The sequence below is a fragment of the Botryllus schlosseri genome, chromosome 5, assembly GCF_051294905.1.
Source record: "Botryllus schlosseri isolate E-star chromosome 5, Bs_hap1, whole genome shotgun sequence".
Taxonomy (NCBI): Eukaryota; Metazoa; Chordata; class Ascidiacea; order Stolidobranchia; family Styelidae; genus Botryllus; species Botryllus schlosseri.
The window spans coordinates 19,029,227-19,052,803 of NC_137240.1; the positions used below are offsets into that span (position 1 = coordinate 19,029,227).

At 40.3% G+C, this 23,577-nt stretch overlaps 2 protein-coding genes across 2 annotated transcripts in view; both read right to left on the minus strand.

The window, feature by feature from the left end:
• Positions 1-23,577, minus strand: part of LOC145439843 (membrane progestin receptor gamma-like) — a 406,242-nt gene that overhangs the window by 294,368 nt on the left and 88,297 nt on the right. The window lies entirely within an intron of this gene.
• Positions 273-19,080, minus strand: LOC145439324 (uncharacterized). The gene is made up of 4 exons (XM_080316826.1): positions 16,945-19,080; positions 16,289-16,490; positions 14,622-14,875; positions 273-4,331 (listed from the first exon to the last, which is right to left on the minus strand). Exons 1-4 carry the CDS (start codon positions 16,982-16,984, stop codon positions 643-645), a joined length of 4,185 nt encoding a protein of 1,394 aa, XP_080172952.1. The 5' UTR covers positions 16,985-19,080; the 3' UTR covers positions 273-642.

A 23,577-nucleotide genomic window follows, 5' to 3' on the forward strand; every position in this document is an offset into this window, starting at 1 on the left:
TATGTTTTGTGTGTTCGGTTAGACAAGAAATGCCTAACTATAGCGTTTACATATTGGTCAATCTGAGCCTACATATCTGAATCCATGGCGATGCCAAAATTTATAGAAATGCCAAAAATATAAGCATGCCTGCCCAAGTGCCCACCAGTCATTCTGTTTTCGTCGCGAAGATGCAACACGCAATTTGAAATCTGTCGACGGCGATTGACGAATTAGGTTTACAACGACTCGCCCCGACCTACCTACTTGTATGATCCCAAACCTTTCATGCGTTTACTACTCAAGTAGTTCGGATTTGTTGTGAAAATTGCTATTCGTCCGGTAATTGAGTTGAAATTCACGTCATTATTTTTACTTGAGAGTAATAACAACGGATATTTCGTAACCTCTGCAGTCTGCATACTTCTCAAATACCGAAGCAAGGAATCCACATCTGTGAGCTGGGCAGTATTTGCCACAGGCTAACTTCTTTCATAAAATTCCTTACCGAGCGCACTTTTTCAGTGTGAACAAGCACCATCAGAAACATTATCGAAGCAGATCTTTTGCCCTGTGAAATCTACCAGACTGCATATAGTTATACTATAGTTGATTAGGTATAGAATTAAAATTATGTAAGTGCAATCGATAAAAAGAACACATCTAATGAATTGTTCCAGAAGCGTACACTACAGTTTCACAATGATTACAAATAGCACATTGTTCGGAGGGATCTTTGCCAAGTGTGGAAATCTCTGTTGGCTTTCTGCACATTGGATTCTGACACCTAAAGCTTTGCAATAGAGTCACCTCGTACGCTTCAGCAAGTCGTCTTGAATTGAATGCGATGTAAAATTCCACCCTTGTTCCTTTCTTGGAATGTGATGGGCCAATCTCATATCGATTCGGTGCGAAGAACACAGTTATTTTGACTTGTCTGTTACCATCAAGTTCAATATATCCGTCGTGTGGCCGACAGAAACGAATAGAACCGGTGCAAACCTGGAGTTTAGCTATGCGGTCGTGATCAGTCCAAAATTTTCCATTCCATTCGCCAAGTTCTGAAGAATGAATCAATCTTGCAAAGTTCTGGTTTGAGCTGATGCCAAGCCATTCAGTAACATCAGGGGCGTAGATTGGCATGGTGTCTCTTTGTAAGATACTGCTTTTGACGTTATCTGCTTTTTCAGCGTAGAAGTTGGCCGTTTCTATACTTTGCTCAGGAAGGCTCAAACTTATGACTGTGTTCAGTATATACCGATACAACAGTGCTAGAGAGCCTCTCTCTTTTCGCTCCGCCCACTTTTCTACCCTAGCAAGTACATCAGTTTGAGAGTAAGACGTAGCCACACAGGGATGTCTGATGGTTTTCAACCATTCCATCATGTATCCAGAAATACGAGTACCTGAACCATTGGTGAATACAGAATCAGAAATCTTTTCATAGAGATTGACAATGGCTCTAATATCATCGTCACATGCAATCGAGTCTTCACTTGATTTGGCGTGTCTCCTTCCGATCGTAGGTCTACTACCATGATTGAGTTTACGTTTCAGCAGTGAAAGACGACATTTCATTGAATGCAGATTGTCATCATTGCCAGCCCAACGTTTTAATGCTTCTGTAGCATTATTAAAAAAGTAATTAAAATTGTTGAAGCAAAATTGTATCTCTTGTTCGGGATTATCGAAGTCCCTAGACCTGTCACTGATGCACTCAGCCAACAACCTGTCGCATTCATGAAATGACTGCAACGCAAAATTTGCCAATTCACAGTATGGACTCGGGCTCTTCTGCAGCTCGGTGAAATTATCATTGCTAACATGTTTCGCAAGTTCGGAAAGTTGAAGTCTAACTTTGAGTTCACCAATGTTTGCAAACGAAGGATTCGAAGTTCTTTGGTAATATTGTCGTCCATTCTGAAAATTGGAAATGGCTTCCTCAGCTTGCTGCAAGCAACTGCGTATCAGTTCAGGTAAATTCTTCCCTTTTAATTTGCGTGGGGAAAGGCTGCCCATATGCACCCCAATAAGAGATCGAATATGTGAGATGCAAGCATATCCCGACATATTGAAAATTCGTTGCATGACATCATCAGGTTTCAGCACATATTGTGGGCTTGTGTATCCAAAATCTGCACCTCGGAGTTCCTGCTTCCTGACATCAATGGCTTGCTTGAAGCATTTCTTCGCATCTTCGAACCTCTGTTGCTTCGAATAGAATCTTCCTAAGTGTGCCCTGAATTCAGCTTGACCAGGAAAGCTATCGACCAACTTCTGGAAAACACTTTCTTGTTCTTGAGGATTTCGAATCTCCTCTATAATCTTTGAAAAATGAGTCTTTTTATCAGCATTCTCATCTTCACCCGGATCGCCATAGTTCCGCCTGATGAACACTGACGTCAAGATTTCATGCACATGGGAAACGACTTTGTTACACACTCCGATATATTCGGTGACATTGTCTATAAACAAAAAGGCCCACTCGCGCAGTTTTCTGCATGCTTCTTTGGTGAGTAAATTATCTTTTGAATGGTAATCGGTAGTCTGCCTGCGAACCAAAACTTGCTCTATAATCAACTTGCTGACAACATAGTGTGTAATTTTCCAATTGTCCTCATCTTCAGTGATGAAATGTTGAGCAGAAGCTGGTAGATCCTCCAAGTAGATGAGTTCGTTTTCTAATTTTTCCAGCAACCTGCTGAAAAGTTTGCATGGTAGACCTCTGTGTCCATAGAAGTTTGCCATGGATAGGAAGACCAGGACTTTATGCCAGTTCAATGGCTCATCACCTTGGTTTATCTGGAGATAACCGTGGACATAGCGCCGCACTCCTTCAAATTGTGAGTTGAAAGCAGTCATTCCATACTCAAAAACATGAGGCCTCTCAGTTTTGTTGCTGTTGGAGAGCATTGATAGCTTTCCTGCCTTTTTAGGTGCCGCTGTGCTATACACTGCAGCAAATTTAGGCGACTCATGGGGTGAAACTCTGTCTTTCAGGAAAAACTTATTATCACTAGTCACCCCAGCTTCATGAATGTGCCTCCTAACATGTATCAATATCACTCGAACTCTTGCTCCCATCTTCAAAATCTTGTCAACATCATGCTTACTATTACCGTCAAGAAGAATAGCAGTTGGAAGATATGTTAAATTACGGAGATACATGAGCCTTTCTTCGAGATACTTCAGGGAAAATCGTTCAGATACAAGTTCTCCACATGGCACTTGATTGCGTAACTCGTGCAATAACCTTCTTCCGAAAGTGGTTCCCCCTCCACCAGGAGAATGATATATAGTTATAAGGCCAGGTCTACCAGTAGCAATATGCTTAGTTTCAATGAACTCTTTCACATCTTCTAACAGGTCTCTGTCCACATCATAGCCACCAGTTTCAAGTATGTCCCAATGTATTCCACACCCTTTGAGAAAAGACAGGCCCAGGGTACTGAATGCTTCAGATGCTGCAGTAGCGATCTTAGTGCGCTTCATGTTTGTCTTTGGCAAAATGTACAAATGACTTCTGATCCATGATAAATCCTCTTCAGCAATGTCAACAGAAGCTTCTCTCTCTTCAAGTTCAGGGAATTTGGGTAAATATTTTGAAAAGTGACTCACTTCCACTGTAGTTTGATTGCGACCTTCTGCTGACTCCTTCATCCACCCACATACGGTACCAACAGGAGCAGCTATGATGTTTTCCAAAATCCTAAGTCGATCAAAAGTTCTGTACAGTGGGGTTCGTTTATTGGGAATCCGTTCAAGACAAACGATGCATTCAAAGCTATCTAACCGCCCTTTAAGATGGTGCCTTATCCCAGTCAAGAAATCATCCAAAGAATTGTCAAGATTGCTATTGGTTGGATACCACAAGACCAGAATTACGGGAATCCTCCGCATCACACAAAAATCTGCCAGACTCTCACCATGGAGCAAAATTGTGTGTTCAGAAACAATACAGTCTCTCTTTTGCCTGTCTACGCTTTCTCCAGAATTGGTCGTTATTGATATCCAATTGATGGTATCATCATTAAGAGCTTCAATCTGATTTGCATTCGGTGTTTTGATTAGATTTCTCTTCGAAAGATCGTCTTTCACCCATAAAAATAATCCTTCAGTGTCACTTTTACCATCAAAATCGAAGACCCGAATCCAAGGCACACAAGACACATGACTCAAGGATGGCGAGTGATCACGAATAGGACTTGAAATCAATATGTAACATCGTTTCCTGGTAATATTACCAAAGATTTTCAAGAAACGAGCATGCTCTTCCTCTTGCTTCTCTTTCTGCTTCGGATATCGATTGACGTGCGCATAATCACTGTCACCAGATTTGCTTGTATCAGGATCTGTAAGGAGATGGCATAATCGATTTAGGGCAGTGCTTTGCAACCTTTGAGAGCCATCCGCATTTTTATTTTAGCAAAAACTTCATCCAGGCAAACCAACCAATAATTATTACACAAAAAGAAAATGATGAGAGTTAACACTTTTTTATTCAGCTGTTCAACAAGTAGGCTACCTTAAACCGGGGTAACTTTGGACAATTTTTCACAATTTCGCTGCATATCTTGGAAATGCTGGAGTGCAGGGGAGGCGATTTTTGTGTTTTTATGGCGTTATGAAGGAAAGATTAGAACTAACTAATCCAAAATCTTCATGGTCATAAATAAGTACCGAATTTGTTAAAATTATCCGTGTCCAAAGTTACCCTGGCATGTGGGGTAACTTTGGACAATGTAGTTTTTTTGTATGTCTTTACACTCTATTGTTTATGAAACCTCTTAAATGAGGCCTATTTGGTAAGAGTTGATGGGAGCAGTGGCTAAAAATGAAACAAAATAGAACATGTCTGGCTTATTGCATGATTTTTACTCAATCCCCTCCCCCCCCCCCAAAAAAAATTAGGTCATTCCTTATCTTAATTTCCACTCATGTGTTCTCCAATTGGGACTTATAAATAACATACGGTGATAAGGTTATCCCACTGACGGCGTCAGCAAACATTAATCGTGTTACCGTGATTTATTGCTGATTCAAAATATTTTACTATTCTTTAAAATATGCACTTTCCCTTTCCTATGTCATCTGATGGATATATTTTGTCATAATTTATGCCATATTCAGCAGGAGCATCTTAAAGAGTATGTGACAAGTTGTTAAAGCAGCTTCCATCCGCTTACAATATCTCGGCTTATTGCCTACCAATTTTTCATATTTTGGCAACACTCAATTTATTAACCTTCTCATTCCATTTTAAAAAGCCCCCAGGCAGGTCATAACGAATGTATCTTACGATACACTCTGACACAGATGAAGCAGCCACTTTCCAGACCTCTAAATATCACATTTTCCACTGTCCAAAGTTACCCCGTTCTGATAAAATACGAGGGGGTAACTTTGAACATCACATTTTCCTATATTGATCTAAGGGTGAGCCCGCCGAGATTTTTGCCATGTATTGACTTAGAAGCAGCTGCTGCCAAGTTTTGAATCTATAGCTCACATGCTATCTGTGTTTGGTTGTAAGAATCTTAATAACCATCAATTTTGATGAAATTGACCCCCGCCATTAATTTAACAATGTTAGGTCACATTTATCTGGTAGTAAAATGAATCTACCTTTTATTGAGACTACTTGTGGTACTGTTGCCTCATGAAAAAGAATTGGACATCCAACGGAAACCCTATTTATCAATAACCATTTGAATGTTTTACTGCTTAGTGTCTAAAGTTACCCTCAAGTCTAAAGTTTCCCCAGTTTCAGGGTACTGGTTCATCAATGACGCAGCTGCTGCTGAATATTTCTGGCTATTTCAGACCAGTTAGGCACAACTTCCTTCTCCAAAGCACTCAGAATTAGGCTTTCAAGTGCCTCATCAAGAAAACAGCTCCTTTTCCTCATTATTAAGAGTCAACTATGGTGCACTAAAGCCATTTTCGGACAAACAAGTTGTGGTGTTTTGTACAAGGACTACTTGTAGTGCTCGGATGACCAGTTCATACCCGCTTTCGAACCAGACGTCTGGCTACGCAATAATAATATTGCGCAAATACTAATTCAGTCCAGCTGGTGCGAGAAACAGTTATTTTAAAAACTACAATTAGCTTCTTGGAGGTACAGAACTTTGATATACAATTGAATAATATGTTCGATTGTTCATATTGAAATAAACCCAAATATTTTGGGCTGACACTCAATCAGGGGTAATCGTCAACAACTAGTTAAGAGTTGGACAGAACACTGTATATCAACAATGGTATCACCGAATATGTCGCAAGTAGGCGCGTATCCAGAGCGCGAAAAAAGGGGGGGTTTCGTGTTACGAAATTGGCTATTGTGACGTCATCATTACGATCACTCGTCTCCACGCCATGGCGAATATTTAATAAATTATAGTTTAATAATAAACAGAGATTTGCGGTGAGTGGGAGATGTTCGAATACGATACAGACATTGCCTGAAAATCGCGTTTCTTTTACGGTATGATTGAAAGAAATTCGTAAATGCTCACATTTAGTCATGAGCCGGCAAACGCCGCCCGTCTTCAAGCGCCTAGTTCCGGTCAGAGATGCGCGATTTTGTTGGGTTTTGACGATATTATGCGCACGGTCGGTAGTATCGCAGCGGACGAACAAGCGCGGAATAGGGCGAGGGCGATCGCGATCACCACAGAGAGGTGTGGTGTGAACAGTGTACGTCGTACACGAATGTGTGCTTTTCGATGGCTTTACTAGCCATCAGTGTTGGGATGACTCGAGTCATGACTTGACTCGAGTCAGACTCGAGTCACCATCTTCGTATGACTTGACTTGACTCGAGTCACTTTGCTAAAATGACTTGACTTGACTTGACTCGGCGTATCAGAAATGTGGATTGACTCGTGACTCGGAGCAAAATTCACGAGTCAATTTCAAGTCATCAAGTAATCCGTTTCGATAAAAATCACTGTATCTTGCAGATGTTCGGATCGGTCGCGAAACGCTGGTGTAACCCGTGAGAGCGACCAATCATTCAATGATCGTGCGTTTTACCGAGCCGCTATTGTTCTCTCACAAATAAATTGACCACACGCGGAGTGATCGAAGCTTACAGCGTACGGTGTCGTAAACTAGCAAAGTAAATTAATTTAATAGCAAAATGTCTATTTCTGTTCTCTGTTCTTACCAAAACCAAACCTCTTGTTTTATTGAAATTGAATTCGAATATAGTTTATATTATCCTCAACCATTGGCGGAGGCTCGAATTGTATCATATCAATTTGCACATGGGTAATGCATTGCGTCTTATCAAGTCGGTTCTCCATTCTCTATTTTGACTGGTAACTATGAACTGAGGTTATGCAATTACTTACTTAGTTTAGCAGTTCTACGTATATGTGAGCGATACAACGCGTTCTTGCGTTTATATATAACTTTGTATGCGTTCATCTGTTCAAAATCAACGACTACTCAATCTGTATTTCAGAAAGCTAGCAAAATGCAATGACGTGATCATGCCTCATACTTCGAAAAGGCAACTTGACTTGAATTGTGACTTGACTCGTGACTTGACTTGACTTGACTCGACTTGACTCGAGTCACCTCCAAAAATCGAGTGATTTGACTTGACTCGAGTCACTTTCGAAAATCAATTGACTAGACTTGACTCGAGTCAAAATGTGCAATGACTCGAAATGACTCGTGACTCGAAGGTAGTGACTTGATCCCAACACTGCTAGCCATACGGCTGAGCGTGTAGTACGCGCGAAGATAATTAGACCTTAATTGCAAGCACGCAAGTCAGTCAACTAATACAGAGTAGGGCTGGGCAAAATCGAGTACCTGAGTGATTCGATTCTGAATCACGTAAAATGCTTCGAGTCGAGTATTCGAGTATCACCCATTATGACGTCACAACAGAATGTATTATGTCAAAGTTCAAAGATGTACTATTTATGCCACCGCGAAGAACATAATGCCTGTTACCTAGGCTTACCATACGTCCTCTTTTAAGAGGATTTGTCCTCTTTTTTGACTTTTTTGAAAGTGTCCTCGGAGGACGCCCTTTTGTCCTCTTTTTTGAGATTTTGTCCTCTTTTTTGAAAATTTAGGTCAGATTTAGAGCAAACTGCGAGTGATATGCCGCAAATTTGCACAGAAGTGAAGCTCCGGCGGGTATTTCGGAGTGAAAAAGGGTGATTTTAGCTCTGAGCGAAAAGATGACCTTTTTTTTTAGTCAACCGATCACAAAGTGGGAAAAATTTATCGGTTTTTGAGAATTCTTGTCCGGTTTTGCAAGTCTGAAATTTCTGAAAAAGTGTCCTCTTTTTAGATTTCCAAAATATGGTAAGCCTACTGTTACCCGTCACATTAATGATACTTCGGTATGTTTTCGACCATACCGACTTCATTGCACTTCTTGACAATGTTGTGGAACGATCATGACTTGGGAAATGTGTTATTTCCAGTAACGTGCGTAGCTTTGTACTATGTCTATCATGCTACGACACGGCCAATCAAGGTTTTAAGGCTTCCTCAGTGGAAAATATTATCAAAACTGTAATTCTTGCTGGTTCATTAACTTTCAGTTGCGAGGAGCGTGCAATTTCAGTACTCGAAAAAATCGTCTTTTACTACTCGACTCGAATCATTAAAATTAATACTCGATTCAGATTCGAGTACTCGAATCATTGTGCCCAGCCCTAATACAGAGTACACACTGGGATAATAACTTGATCGACAGAGAAACTTGTCAGCCGATATAATTAGGTTAACTTTGCTACTAGGCCTACTCAATTCTCCCGTTCAGCGACAACATAGGCCTGTATTTGGAAGACAGCAAGCCACCTAACAATCGGCAACGTGGATTGCTAGGCTTGTATTTTGAAATGTGAATGTCAATCCTAGGCCATTTCTCGCCAATAATCGCGAATACAATGTGGATTTGAGAATAGCATTGTCATACTGGTGCCGTCGTGTCTGCGTCTCGCTGATCAATCAACACGCCGCGTGCAATTCTTAATTAGGATTTCAAGGCGAGCAGGTGCAGCGAATTCGCGAGCGATGTTGATTGCCGACAACTTCGTCTTTGCAATTACGTATCGCGTCGGCCAATTAAATTAGATTTTCCTAAAATGCGTCTCTCGTTTTAGCAAGGCGAGAGAGAAATCGAGGGAAGAAAGTTGAGAACGTCAGCAATTGCCACAGCTGAAATGTAGCTGAACAAGCGCAGAATTCGTATGGAATTAGCGAATTATAATGACCTATTTTATCCTTTCGACTAATTCGGCGCATAATTCCAATATTTTGTAGGGGTGTTAGTCCCCTTAAATAACATTAAGACGCCATATTCGCCTTCTCATACGTAAAAACGAATATGTTAAACTAATAAATTAGCAAATATTAGAGGCTATATTTGACATCAATTTTTAGGATTTTGAAAAGGGGGGGGGTTCCGACCCCCTAAACCCCCCCCTGGATACGCCACTGGTCGCAAGCATGAAATTTCGAATAATCGGGGCAAAGAGATCGCGCAAGTTGAATGTACTATTTTCAGATGGTACTCTACTCCTTCTGTTGACACAAACTAGGCTGGCGTACCTTGGTAAAGCAACAATTAGCGGTGTGTCACAAGTCCAACAAGTTTTTACAAATGAGCCTCAATAACAAAAGTTGGGGAGCCACTGTACTTGATGTCCATTAAATTTATTCCACGTCGCAAAAAGTAAAACATACACAAGTTTACCTGCACCACGATTGTCATCCACACAGTGCGTAACAGAGTTATAATGACTCGAGAATTGACTCGACTCGAGTCACGATTTTATGATGACTCGACTTGACTCGAGTCATTTTCTCAAAATACGGAAATGATTCGACTCGAGTCAATCTGTGAACCAATTCATATGACTCGAGACTCAGACGATCAAGACCGACATTTCATTGTAATTTCGAAGAATAGTAAAGTAACCACACTATTGGGATTTCGTCTATTGGTACTGGTACTTGAAAATGCGACCAGAAACTGCTAAAAATGAAGAAAATTAGTATATTTTAAATGCGAACCATTCGATATCACCAAACAGAGTTATAAAAAGTGGATTTAGCAAGACTTTAACTGAAAACTGGTCAGCCAACAAAAGGACTTGGACTCAACCCTCTGCTCGCTGACTTGGACTTGACTCGGCGGTGAATTGAAAATGACTCGACTTGACTCGAGTCAAAACTATAAAAGTGAGATTGACTCGGAGCCTTGTGACTTGGTTACAACCCCGGATGCGTACCGTCCTGCAGGTTGAAAAGCGCTGATCTAAGGGTTAAATTATGTCATAAACCAAGTGACAAGAACAGCTTATGCCTGCAGATGCATTATGGGACACAGTCAATTAACCAAGTGCCACATTTCAGTATCAGAGTTCAAGGGCTATGTAGGCTATTTAGAAATCCACAGCTAAGCGACAGCAGCTGAGCTTCGTATGGTAGTTGCAGTACTTTGTTGGAAAGGGGTAAAATAACGGTGACCCCTACGATGCAGCTCTCATTTATTAAACAACTCCAGAGCCGTTACTGGGTCTTACCTTGATATATGAACATTGAACAGTAATATTAATACAGTCGTTTCCTCTGTTCCTATGACCATTTCTTGTAGTCATAAGTTCCGATATGAATCATCGAAATTGAATAGTGATACATACTCTTATCATCTAGCATTCTGGCTAATGATCCTCTTGCCCGAGAAACAACTACCAGGATATATTTTCATGGTTCAATTCATAGCCTATGTTACAAAATCGTTTAATTGAATTATTTTATCATACAGTTTTAATTAATTAGAAGGGGGCAAAATCGAATCACAGCTGATTTGAATCAGATTAGATAAATTCCGCTTTGAATTATTGGTTTTCAATACTTGTTATTAACTGAAATTCACAGCGGGACAACAGTGATTCAAAACATAATTTAAAGTGATTTGCGCTGTGAGAAGCAAAATCATAAAATAATCATGGGTCCTAAGTCACATAATAGCGACGCAATATTCCCAGAAGTGGGAATTTTTCTTTAGATATCGTAGATGTAGCTGCAGCTCAAAGATGCTAATTTATCTGATTGAAAGGACGAGGAAACTTGTCCCAATTTCTGATCCATCATTCCAAGCATAGCCACCATATTTACGTGGCGGCCACCTTATGCAAATGTTTAAACGCCGGCAGGGGATTCGAGATTGCTATTGATTTGTTTCGTTGATTGGTGTGCGCAACCTAGCATCGCATGACTTATTTATCACGTCCACAGCAGACCTCACATGCTTTTCCTCCTATCCCTCTATAGCAGTGGTTCCCAACCTTTTTGTCTTCATTCCCCACTTCAGATTTATTCCGAGCTCTAATTCCCCACCAGGACCGTAACAGCACTTTGTCAGCCCCGCCAAAAAAACGTTGGTCTTGGCCCCCCAGAACCCTTTCAGCCCCGCTGAGCCTGTACGCTTTTTCCCTGCAACTTATCAGTTACATTAGGTCTACTGTTTAGTGCGTCGCCTTATTTCGACTAAACGCACGAAGCGCGAAAAATTTATATAATTCGTGTTTGCATCGGCCAATATGATCGGCAATTGCATTGATTTTGCTGTCAATTTTTTATCCGCTCTCTGCTCACGTAATCAGATTTGCCAGTAGATCTGAGTGAGGTGTGTTGGAAAAGGTAGGACCCCTAAATATGAATTGAACATCTTCGGCGGTCCCGTTGGTATATTGACTTAGTTACATTATGCTATTTCGTGACCTCCTATCTGCTATATCAAAAGATAGGGAAATCGCTAAAAGTAAAAGGCACACACGATTTCAAATTGGTATTGCTTTACTGGCAAATAAATTTTCCCTGCGGGATTTTGCCCTGTAGGGTTCAGATCGCCAGAACAGCAACATTCGGCGCCAGCCATTTAGCTAATTAAACATATACGTATATTGTATATACATCGAAGTTTAGGGTCACCAGATAGGCATTCCTTCTCGGCCAAGGTCTTCCCCCTGCTGATCGTTCTGGCACACTTCTCGGAGTTGCATGTTACATGGCCTATAACTTCATATGCCTTGGTGCGTCGTGGCGCAGTAATGGCCGGCGCCAAAGTCTCCATTTCTATAAATTCTACGTATTTTCGTGGGGGACGGGTTCCCAATAATCAGATATTTGGCAATATTAAATCGCGGGGGGTTGGGGTGCGGCAGTTACGGTCCTGTTCCCAACTACCCAGCACTTTATGTCATCACAGAGCAGCTATTTGCTGGTTTGAGTTGACTATACAAGACACACAACCACACCAGTACGCAAGACAATCGCCTATAACTGCATCATAAAACGTATTGTGGACCGATACCAGTAACGCTCAAAATTTCGCGAAAGTATTATCCCACGTCAAACTAGTCGTGCTGGATGTGCTTGTGACGCCATCATAGGCCCTCCAGAGTTAAAAATGAGGTTTTGTGAACAACACATAAAATAATTTTCGATACATACATTCCAGAGCACTTAGCTCAGGGGTGGGCAAACTACGGCCCGCGGGCCGCAGTTGAGCTGAGCTCAAATGAAAAAATTTTTTTACAGCCAGTCCCCAGTTATGGCTCTGTGTTTAGTATGAATTTCATATTCAAAAATCTCTCATCCACAGTCGTCATCTTTCATGCCATCAAACTATCCGATTCGTTCTCTGTATGCCTAGAATTAGGGTATTTATATTTTATCTACACATAGTAGAAGCGTGTTTGATGCTAACATGGTTATGATGCTGTCAGCATTGTGTGTCCTGGCACTAAACCAAAGTGGAATTAGTAAATCTATGAGCAGTTAGCTGCGCACAGATTCAAATTTCAATCCTGTTCTAAGAATAGGGACAATCGACTTTCATCTCTACAATTTTGCCACATTGGTTATTGAGTTCGACCAGCCTATGGAATCTCGCCACTGTTTCTGACGCGTGTACGATATCATCAAAGCAATGTTTGGTTTTTTAAATAAGCCTATATATTATCTCCATGTCCTCGCTATGTGATCAAATACCAATATTGCGTTTTGGTGCGGCCCGCGAATGGATTCAGATGTTGAATGCGGCCCACGAGCTCAAAAGTTTGCCCACCCCTGACTTAGCTGGTAACGGTGATTGCGCATGAGTCTCCGTGAATATGTAGACTCTCCTCTATATAATTTTGAACAAATGCGTCTATTCCCCACCAGAAACCATTGAATTCCCCACCAGTGGGGAATTCCCAACCGTTTGGGAACCACTGCTCTATAGTTTAAAGCCAATGCCGTTCGGTATATGGTGATTAGCTATTGATCTGTCACACTGGTTCAAGACTGATATTCTGAAACTGAATAACATCAAATATGCGCAATTGGCAGCTAACACACTTCAACCGTGTTATTCATTCGCACTAATAATAAAACATAACTATCAAAATATGCGTGTCAATGATCGAGATAGCAAAAGAAAAGACAGGCCTGAATAACCTGAAACCGGTACCATTACAGATCAGATTTCACAACACACTTGGACATGTGGATTTGCAAAAATAGTTTGTCGTCGCCAAGGAAGCGTATTCAATTGATCGCATGCGTAGGCTATCGGTGTCAGTTCATTAACAATTTAATCATTTCAAACACCACGTAGGCCTTTTGCTGAATAGGTGGTATTCACGAGAGATAAGTGAGTCAGTAATTGACAGCGCTGCCAAACTCGCCGGCAAACTTATCATAGCGTACATGAATGAAGCTTACGCCAGCATTATGGTTTACGCTGTGTATATTCCTTGGGGAGACCGTGAACTAATTTTGGAGGCGGCTGTGATCACATATGGTATTTATTTCCGTTGATTCGAGTTGAGCCATGTCGGCATTTACGAATGTATTAACCCTAATGAATCGATGCTATCTTGGTAAATTTGAAAAAAACCACAAACCTCTCGCTCGCATACAATATGGGCCTACATGAAGTTGCAAAAACAAAGTTGCCTGCAACCAATATCCCCCCCAAATTTGCGATACGGTACACGACTTATCGCACGCCTCAAAATCTTAATCAGGGATTGCTCAGTGTTGACTGTCGATTGATCGCGTATGTCAATGCCATTTTCAAATTCACATTGTCTTCGTATTTATTGGCTAGAAATGGCCTTCGAAGAGACATCAACAGTACGAATTACAAGCTTCGTGTCATTAAAATGCAGGCTTGTTATGTTGTTGCCGCTGAATTAGAGTATTGAGTAAGTCTAGTAGTAAAGAAAACCTAAGGATACGAGCTAACAATTTTATATGTCGCTCGAGTTACTATCCCTGTTGGTAGTAACCTGTTGGACATGGGTGACTGGCAGTAAAACGATAGCGTACGTCTGGGTAAGCCATTGTGCCATTGTGTTCTAACACAGATTCATGAAATCCATGTACCACAATGTGATTCTTCCTGACAATTCCCTACGAATCACCTTTTCATATTCAAGCCATTTGATTCAATTTGACATTACCGATTCGAATCGTATGGCATGAAGGTGATTCCTTCTGCACATTTCTAGTTGATTATTGACCAAACATATATAAAAAAAATTTCTACAAAAAAGGCACCAACCTATCACTCTATGTTCATTGTTTATTCAGGTATTTCTATACTGTACCTGACACACTTTTGATTTCGAATCCCATAGAATTGTGGAAATCAATAATTTCTTTCGCAATCTCGTCTGCAGATATTCTAACATCCAGAAATGTATGCTTCAAGTCACCAAGATGATCAGGAATTCGCTGATAGTATTCCCTTTTGTGTAGAAGTAATAGAGAATTTTGTCTTGAACAAATTTTTGCATTCTCTAGAATTCGCCGATGAATTTGGAAGTCTTCCTCCAAAAACTTCTGCGTAATCAAGAACACCCTGAAATAAAAATTTTATGAATAAGTTACGATGGGCAGTTTTAACAGATATCTAACAACATGCAATAAGCCGATCTGCACCTCATGCACCGGTTGAAGAGCACCTTGCCAAATACCTCCTTGGTTGGTTGGAACAATGCCAATCTAGGTATTGTAATGACCTCTATATTAAGTAAACAGCCTATTTATTGGTTAAAATCACTATAATTTAAAATTTCCTGATAACTGCTCCTTTGAATGTTATGCTAATTTCCCTGGCACATTGTGTCGTCAACTATTGACAAGAGACATGGTTAACAAAATTTCTTCCATGACAGTATGACAGGGCCGGCCAACCCGTGGCCCGCATGTAGATTTTGAGTGGCCTGCAAGGCAATTCTTGAAATTAGTTATAATATCAACAACAACAAAAATTACCCAAGTAATTTATTGTGAACTTGCAAGACCAACCCAAAATTCGCTTAGCCTGACCGCGTACTTTAGGATGTTGATGACTAAAATATCAGTTCCGACGTATTGGCGTAGCCAGCTAGGGGCCAATCACATCTTCGTAGATCCTGGTATATGACCATAAAGTAGAATATTTCGTGGAAGATTTATTCGACATGATATGTTTTAGCACTACGTGCGATTTATTGCGATTTGATCTCTTGCCTTTAGTATTGGTGCCTCCTCATGAAAATTTAAAATAATACTAATTTACAGAATTGAGTCTCACTATATTGGCAATTAGGTGTCGGCAAGAAGGTGTCGTCTGACATGCGACTCGCGTCTGCACTCGCGGAAAGATCGTCAGTGATGAAACCTTTGCACTAAGTGATAGACACATGTTCACTGAAATCTTCGATATTGATGGTGGATGCCAGCTCAATAGACCCCAACTGGTTGGTCTTTCGGCATCCCCCTATCTGTTCATCACATCGCATTGTATGTATTGTATATCGCATTGTACTTTATGTGTGTGTCTTGGGCAGATGGAAATATAATCTGTCCATTGATTGATATGTTTAAGCGCCGATTAATCATGTCCTCATCAAATGAGCCCAGCGGTATACAGGGACGACCCACAATATATGCAACTAACATTATTTCATTGACCAAATTCTTTTATTAACTTTGAAAAAAATTCGCCCTTCGCAAGGCTAGGACATGTACACAGAGTATTCATGACATAGTTATTAATAGTTCTTTTTTACCGTTACCTAATCCGGTTCGCTCCTATCGGAGGACTAAAAAAGGATATCAACTTTAAAGTTGCCCACGCAATGGCTCGTAGATCACATGTGGCCCTTTGGCCGAAAAGGTTAGCCACCCCTGCAATATGACCTCTTCATTCAAATCAATACTTTATCAGGCACATAACCGAAGCATTGGTCCTTGCAATTACAGTGAATAATATAAAAATATGCCCAACCTGATTCTGGAGTGCTTTGCGATTGAGAAAAGGTTCTCTAATGAAGACCTTCCAGAGGGAACATCCCGGAATGACACCGCAGTTGTGAATTGTGCTTCATCCAGTAATATCTTTTCCACTTCATGGACTTGACTGTAAACTGCTTTATTGCAGAAAATTGATACGTCACAGTTGCATAAGCCTGAAGAGCTGGCAGTAGTTTCTGTGTAATGAAATAAATCAAGAGTATGATTTTAGTGAATGCAGTGGCCACACAGAGCATGTGAAAAGTGAGACCATAAAACAGCGAGTTCCAATCACTTTCAAGCGACAGCTGTCGGCTATAGGTCTACTTCAAATAGATGCAATTAAATGGTTATTTTAGGTACAAGTTGCAATGTTACTCATGATACCAATATGAAGAATAAAAATTAGATATCAAGGACTTGGCAACCAAGTCAATCAACTCATGTCTTACCCTTATTGCAACCTCTTCATTAACTTCAGGATATCTGCCATTGGAAGTCTTACCAGTGCCAGCTATATCGTAATAAAATTAAACGCAGGCAGCCACAGGACTTCCAATCTTATTTTCTAGTTCTTATTGGATTATACTGTTGTAGCTTTTCTGCTGAGAGAAATTGGGTACCTATTTATCAAATGTACAATTAACATACCTGAAATTGCTGAATAAGCGTCTCTTTCTGCTGTAGCCATATCGTTACTACGGCGTCAGGATGAAAAATTCCCAGCAAGGATGTATACCAACCAACTGACGGTTATATGATATCTACATAACCTAGCAAATAGGCCTATCTGTGGTGGTCGGCAACTTCTTCAGTCAGATGTTGATAGAGAAGTGTCTCGAATGCCAGATTCTGGAATTGTTACATAAATCGCATATATAAATATCCAATAATCCATGCACAGTAGCCTACAGCCTATATACCAAGGAATCCATAGTTTTACTGCAGGCATCAATTCATCACCGTGCAAACGGAAGGAGCTGAATTTATCAAAGTGATGAAGTTCAATGAATGCTTAAAAGGCAATGCCAGATATCTGGTCGCTGAAGGTTGTAACCGTTATTCTGTGGCGATGAATGACGTGATACATGTTCCAATTCAATATAAGCTCTCTGCTTAGCTTCGACCACATAACCATTTGCATCAAGCTAGCATTATCATCCCAGTCTCGAAGAAACATGATTTCTGCCACAGGGATAAAGGAGGCGTGATGGGGTCTCTGCTTGACCCAGCTCTTTCAACACACCTCTTGCTCTTTTACAGCCTTACAGTGGGAATCACACCCTCTCTGGTCAGTCTGGAAAGGCATGCTCGCTTCGCTACCAAGCGCAATTCACGGAGAAACGCTGGTGAGCTCCATGAGTATATAGACATTCTGACAAGACAATAGGTAGATGGCAATGGCAGCGATTGTTTATACTTTTGTACCAATGCCAATTATCAACATATTTTTTTCCGTTAGAAACAGGACACCAAATAGCACGCACTTTATCACTCTCTCCCTCACAAATATACTGGTCTTGAGTCTCTTGACCTATCCACAGGGTGATAATCAAAACAACTTCTGAAGGGCTTCATCCCAAGATCCCCATCTTTCTACGGGCAATTTTATCCAGAGACTACTTGTACACCCTTTATAATTCACACACACACCTTTCTGGTAGCGAAGTAAGTTCAGTATTATTGCACAATTCACAAGCTAGCTGGATTAGGTAAAGGTTAAATGCAAGACTCTTCTGCTTATGTCTATCCGATTACTGCACACCAGTCACCCCAATCGCCAAAATTTAGGTTCGAAAAATCAGTTGCTTGTTAGCGGAAACTTCACGTCTTGATGTATAGGCTATTGGCGGTGAGGTGAGATCGCTAGCATCAAAATCCCAGTGTCTAATAGACATCCCTAGACTGAAGCATCCCAATGGCTTCAAGTGATACTATAGCAGGGGTCGGGAACCTTTTTGGTCTGAAGAGCCATATTGGCCCTATATTTTCTATTTTAACCCCCAAAGAGCCATACATGTCAATCCATTGTTACGTCACAATTGAAAATTTGTGACATTCTCACAGCAGCACTAAATCAAACTCACTATCATTGGATTCGTAGTGGGTGTCACATTTTCTCTGCAAAAACCTGTACTACTCATACTAGTTGCCTTATTTGAGCATGCGAACTTGAGTTATATAGATCTTTTGCAAGTTACATCTTTATAACTGCAATACAGTGAGATTCATATGATATTTTCCGAAACATGAAAACAATTGCCATTTACAACAGATGCATACAGACCAGACATGGGGTGGTTACTTCATGAATGTAATCGATTGCGATTACGATTACTTGTGAATCCCAGCGATTACGATTACAGCAAAATCTGGAAGTAGTCGATTACGATTACGATTACATTTCAAAAGTAATCACGATTACTCACGATTACAATTGTTTTGCTTCTTAGAACTAATCTCAGAAGAGATATTGGAATACAATATAAGGCTTGCGATGAAAAGGTCTAATGAGATATCAACTTTCCTTACAAATCATAGCCTACGTTTTTTTCTTGTTACGTCATAATGCACCCATTGCCCAACTCTATACAGGACTATTCGTCGCACCCAACGATTTGCATTCTTGCCAGGTCCATAACTGCCACACCCCAAACTCCCCAATAGGACCAGGAGCGAGCTCTAAGGGGACTCAAAAGTATTTCGTAAATCAACATAAATTATTATAGAGTACTTGAAAATTTTCTTCGAGCTTCGGGATTCAATGTCTCTAAATAGCTTGATTTTGAAATGCATAGCTCTCCCCCTCAAGAAATTTTTTTTTATAGGAATAGGCATTTCGTGGGCGGTCATTACCCCGCCACGATACACTAAAAGACGTCTGCAATTTTGGCCAACATTCAACTCCACAAAGTGTGCTAACAAAGAATGACCTTGGTCCAAACTTTGGGTATGTGTCCATTGTCAGTAGCCGCGCTCTGTGGGCGTGACGAATAGTCCGGTCCTTCTAATCTGAGCCCCAACAATGCAAATGCCACCCGGGGCACTCACAGAGGAATGAAGAGTGAAGACAGGACTATTTGGGTGTGCGTCTCACGAAAGATTTTCTTTTAGTCTGCTACGTTTGGGCGACTACAGTATCTTTTTATCATATAAAACACGGGAGGTCACGAATTAACAACATACAATAAAGTAATTATAACAACATACCCGATGCTATAATTATGAATTACGTGCCCCCAGCTCTAACGGTAAATCTGAATGAATAGCATTATAATGCAATTACTAATATTATTGACGAAATTCAGTCATCAACTTGAAGACTGACCACCCTATGGGGCCCCAAAACCCAGGGTTGTATTGACTCGAGTCATGACTCGACTCGAGTCGCAATTTTTTGGTGACTAGACTTGACCTGAGTCATTTTTTCAAATGCGTAAATTGACTCGAGTCGAGTCAATTTTTGTATTGACTCGACTTGTACTCGAGTCATTTTGCATGACTCGAACCAAGTCATATGACTTGAGACTAGAACGGCCAAGACAGACATTTCATGTAACTTCGAAGAATAGTAAAGTTACCACATTATTTATATTTCGTCTATCTGTCCTGATACTTGGAAATACGATGATGATGATGAAAATGACAGTATTATGAATACGAGCCATTCTATATCGAACTCGAGCAGAGTTGAAAAAAGTGGGTTGAAACTGGTCTGTGAACATAACGACTTGCACTCGTACTCGAGCCAAACACTATGACTCGGACTCGACCTTATATTAGCTGACTTGGACTCGGACTTGACTCGGGGATGAATTGAAAATGACTCGACTTGACTCGAGTCAAAACTATCAAAGTGAGATTGACTTGTGACTGGGAACATTGTGACTCGGTTACAACCCTACCAATACCAACGTTTGGAGTGGGGGACGAATTGCTGTTTTGGTCCTGATTGTACCTACAACCCACGCTAGCATGGTGTATAAGCGGATGGCTATGGCGACAGGTCTAAATGTCGAGTGAAAAATTGTGAAATAACGATTGGCGCCCGTTTCAAGTAGAGTCATATGAGAATAAAATAAAGTGAATTTAAAATTCTATACCTTTCATCTAATACAGATACTGCAAGCTACAGCAAAGAACGGCTCGGTTATGATATACCGGTATATCACCACTACAAAAAAAATTAGACAAATTTGGTCTCAATGTCTCAAATCGATTTTTTACAAAAAAGAAGTCTTAAAGACCAATTAGTCTTACCAAGTACATTCTGTCTCAAATCGATTTTTTACCAAAAAAAGTCTTAAAGACCAATTAGTCTTACCAAGTATTTTATGTCTCAAAAGTAAGACACAAATTGATCGAATATAGTAGCAGGGCCTTGGGGGCATCCTTTTCAATGTTAGAGTCTGAGCGAAGGGAAAGCATGAGAGAAACCAGAATTTGCAGTGTTGGGGTGATACTGTACTAAGGAGTCTATAAAACAGGGGTTCTCAACCTGGGGGGCGTGAAACATCTGAAGGGGGGCGCGAAGAAGCGGTCAATTGAAAAAAAATTTCTCGCTGGGCGCGATTTACCTCCAATGCACGTGTGTTTCTCTCTATATACACCCAATTTCATATATTTTTATTCTCTCATCAACATTTATAACCGTTCATACCACCAAACAATCTGTGAAGTCCTTAGAAAAGTATTGTCCCATGGTCTCTCTCACTCTCCCCCTTCACTCAGAACCTAACATTGAAAAGGATGCCTCCAAAGTAGTGCTTCTATTATCGATCAAGTTGGGTCTTACTTTTGAGACGGAAAGTACTTGGTAACACTAATTGGTCTTCAAGACTTTTTTTGCTAAAAAAACGATTCGAGACAGAATGTACTTTGTTAAGACTAATTGGTTTTTAGACTTCTTTTTCTAAAAAATCGATTTGAGACCAAATTTGTCTAATTTTATGCTCTTGGCCCATGTCAACTTTCCGGTCTCATTTTCAAGACCACAAACCAATAAGCTAGTTATGTCTTAGAGCTCCTGACCCATGTCAACTTTCCGGTCTCATTTTCAAGACCACTAAACATGTTGTTACTTGATTAGCGAAATCTGTCTTAAAAACAAGATCAAAAATACTGACACATCAAAAACTATCTTAATAAGCACAATATGTCTTATGAGATGCGTTTTATTAGTCTCATTTTTAAGACCAAATAATTGTGACAATTATATATGGTCTTAAACAGCTGAATCAGTCTCAATTTTAAGACCTTAATTCATCAGTGAGACTGAAATTGCTGAAAATGAGACCAAATCATCCTCATTTCTTAAATTTGAGACCAACTTTGTCTAATTTTTTTTTGTAGTGAGCAGCTGTTGATTTTAACCATCGTAATGTTTTATTTGACGAGTACAAAATTTCAAATCTTTGTCTGGTATACATACAATACATACGTATAAAACAGGGATAGGCCTACTGCTCGTCAAGCAGCAACGGTTAAACTGCGTTTAACTAAGCATAACCAAACATCAATACATAAGTTACTATTTGAAACTAGGTAGAGTGGTGATTATTATCTTGCTGCGGAGGTAGTGGCGTCTGGAGTGTATTGATAACCAGATATACAGCATGGCTTACACTGTTCTAACAATCACACAACAATGTACATCGAATATATATTTACTACGTGTGGATACTTCTTACGCAAGGACGAGCAAAGCTAATACTTCTGACGGAATAATGAGCAGTGGCGTTCGAAAATTAACCGCTTGCGCTATCAAAAACCTGTTATAATATCTCTTCCTTGTTCACGAATGTTCGGTTATGTCATATTCATTGTACAAATAAAAAGTAATCGTTCTTTCACAGAGAAATCGATTAGATATGTGAAGTAGTCGATTACGATTACTTTGGATTTTTTTCGAATGTAATCGATTGCGATTACGATTACTTGAAAATGCTGTAATCGTCGTAATCGATTACGATTACTAAAATCGCGATTACCCCATGTCTGATACAGACATTAGACAACAATAAAGGTGTGAATCTACTTTCGTCAGTTATACGAGATCGTAGGTTCGTCTTGATGCTCCTTTTACATGTGAGGACCCATCATCACATGCGTAGGCGGGGCCAAACAGGGTCACTACATCAGTACATACCCACTGTACGGTGTGATACGTCAGGGACGTGGGGTCAGAGAAGGCAAATGAGAAAGAGCATCACTTGTCGTCAGGATGAGTGAACGAAAATTGTGAAACCGTTAATGAATATTGGTATTTTCTATCGATGTTTATGAATGACTTGATTTTGATCAATTTTACTCCCAAAATCACGCAATTTGCATATTTATTGTTTGAAAACAAAGCGCGAAAGGAGAGATAAGGCTCAGTAAGGCTCACACGGGACACATAGATGAGGCCACATATCACGCCTCACCTATGATAGCGCGATTCATCATAAATAGCTCAACATTAATGACAAATTATAATAATCTAATGTAACTGTCGCACTGATTCCGAAAATCTAAATATAAACCGACTTCTCAATTCACCAAGCATTCGGCGATAACATAACTTGCACAATGCTCATACATGTTAACACCAGTACTGCAAAGCTACTTACTAATCGAGAACGTGGACAGTGACAGCTATGGCGCTGTTTGTAATTCGAATTTGTAATTGCGAATGTAGCTTCCACAGCAGTTCACTTCTCGCCGTAGATCAGGAAGACAATGTGTATTTGAAAACAGCATTGTCATACAGACGTCGCGATGTCTGCTTTTCTATTTGATCATTCAACGCATCGTGCAATCCAAGATTTCGAAACTCGCGAAGTCGGGTGCATCGAACTCGCGAGTGAAATTATTTGCCGGCGCGAAAGCAACTTGAATTCTAGGGTCTTAAAAAGGGGCCCTTGAGCCCCTAACCCTGAATACGCCACCCTCTTGACCTCTTAAAGTCATGGTTCTATAGCCACGAGAATATTTTTTCTGGCACTGATGAAAATTTACGAACAAGCTGCTGCAATAATGATAAATTGAGTAGAAAGATAAAAATGTTAAAGAGCCATATCTTATACCCAAAAGAGTCATATGTGGCTCGTGAGCCTCGAGCCATAGGTTCCTGACCACTGTACTATAGGAATATATGCCAATGTCATTTTGTCATAATTGTGAAGACAGTTATAGAGTTAATTCGGCACTTCTTCGATGGCAGTCAGAGATCGAAAAGTGTTCACCATGATCACCAATGAATGTTTTCCATGAACACGAGCAAAAATCTATAAACATCAAAAT

Bases quoted from the DNA above. Each gene is read 5' to 3' on its own strand.
- LOC145439324 (XM_080316826.1), bottom strand. From the start codon at position 16,984: ATGGCTACAGCAGAAAGAGACGCTTATTCAGCAATTTCAG. The intron at 16,491-16,944 runs GTATGTTAATTG...TTCATTACACAG, and splicing joins CGCTTATTCAGCAATTTCAG to AAACTACTGCCAGCTCTTCA. The intron at 4,332-14,621 runs GTACAGTATAGA...ATCTCCTTACAG, and splicing joins CGAAATCAAAAGTGTGTCAG to ATCCTGATACAAGCAAATCT.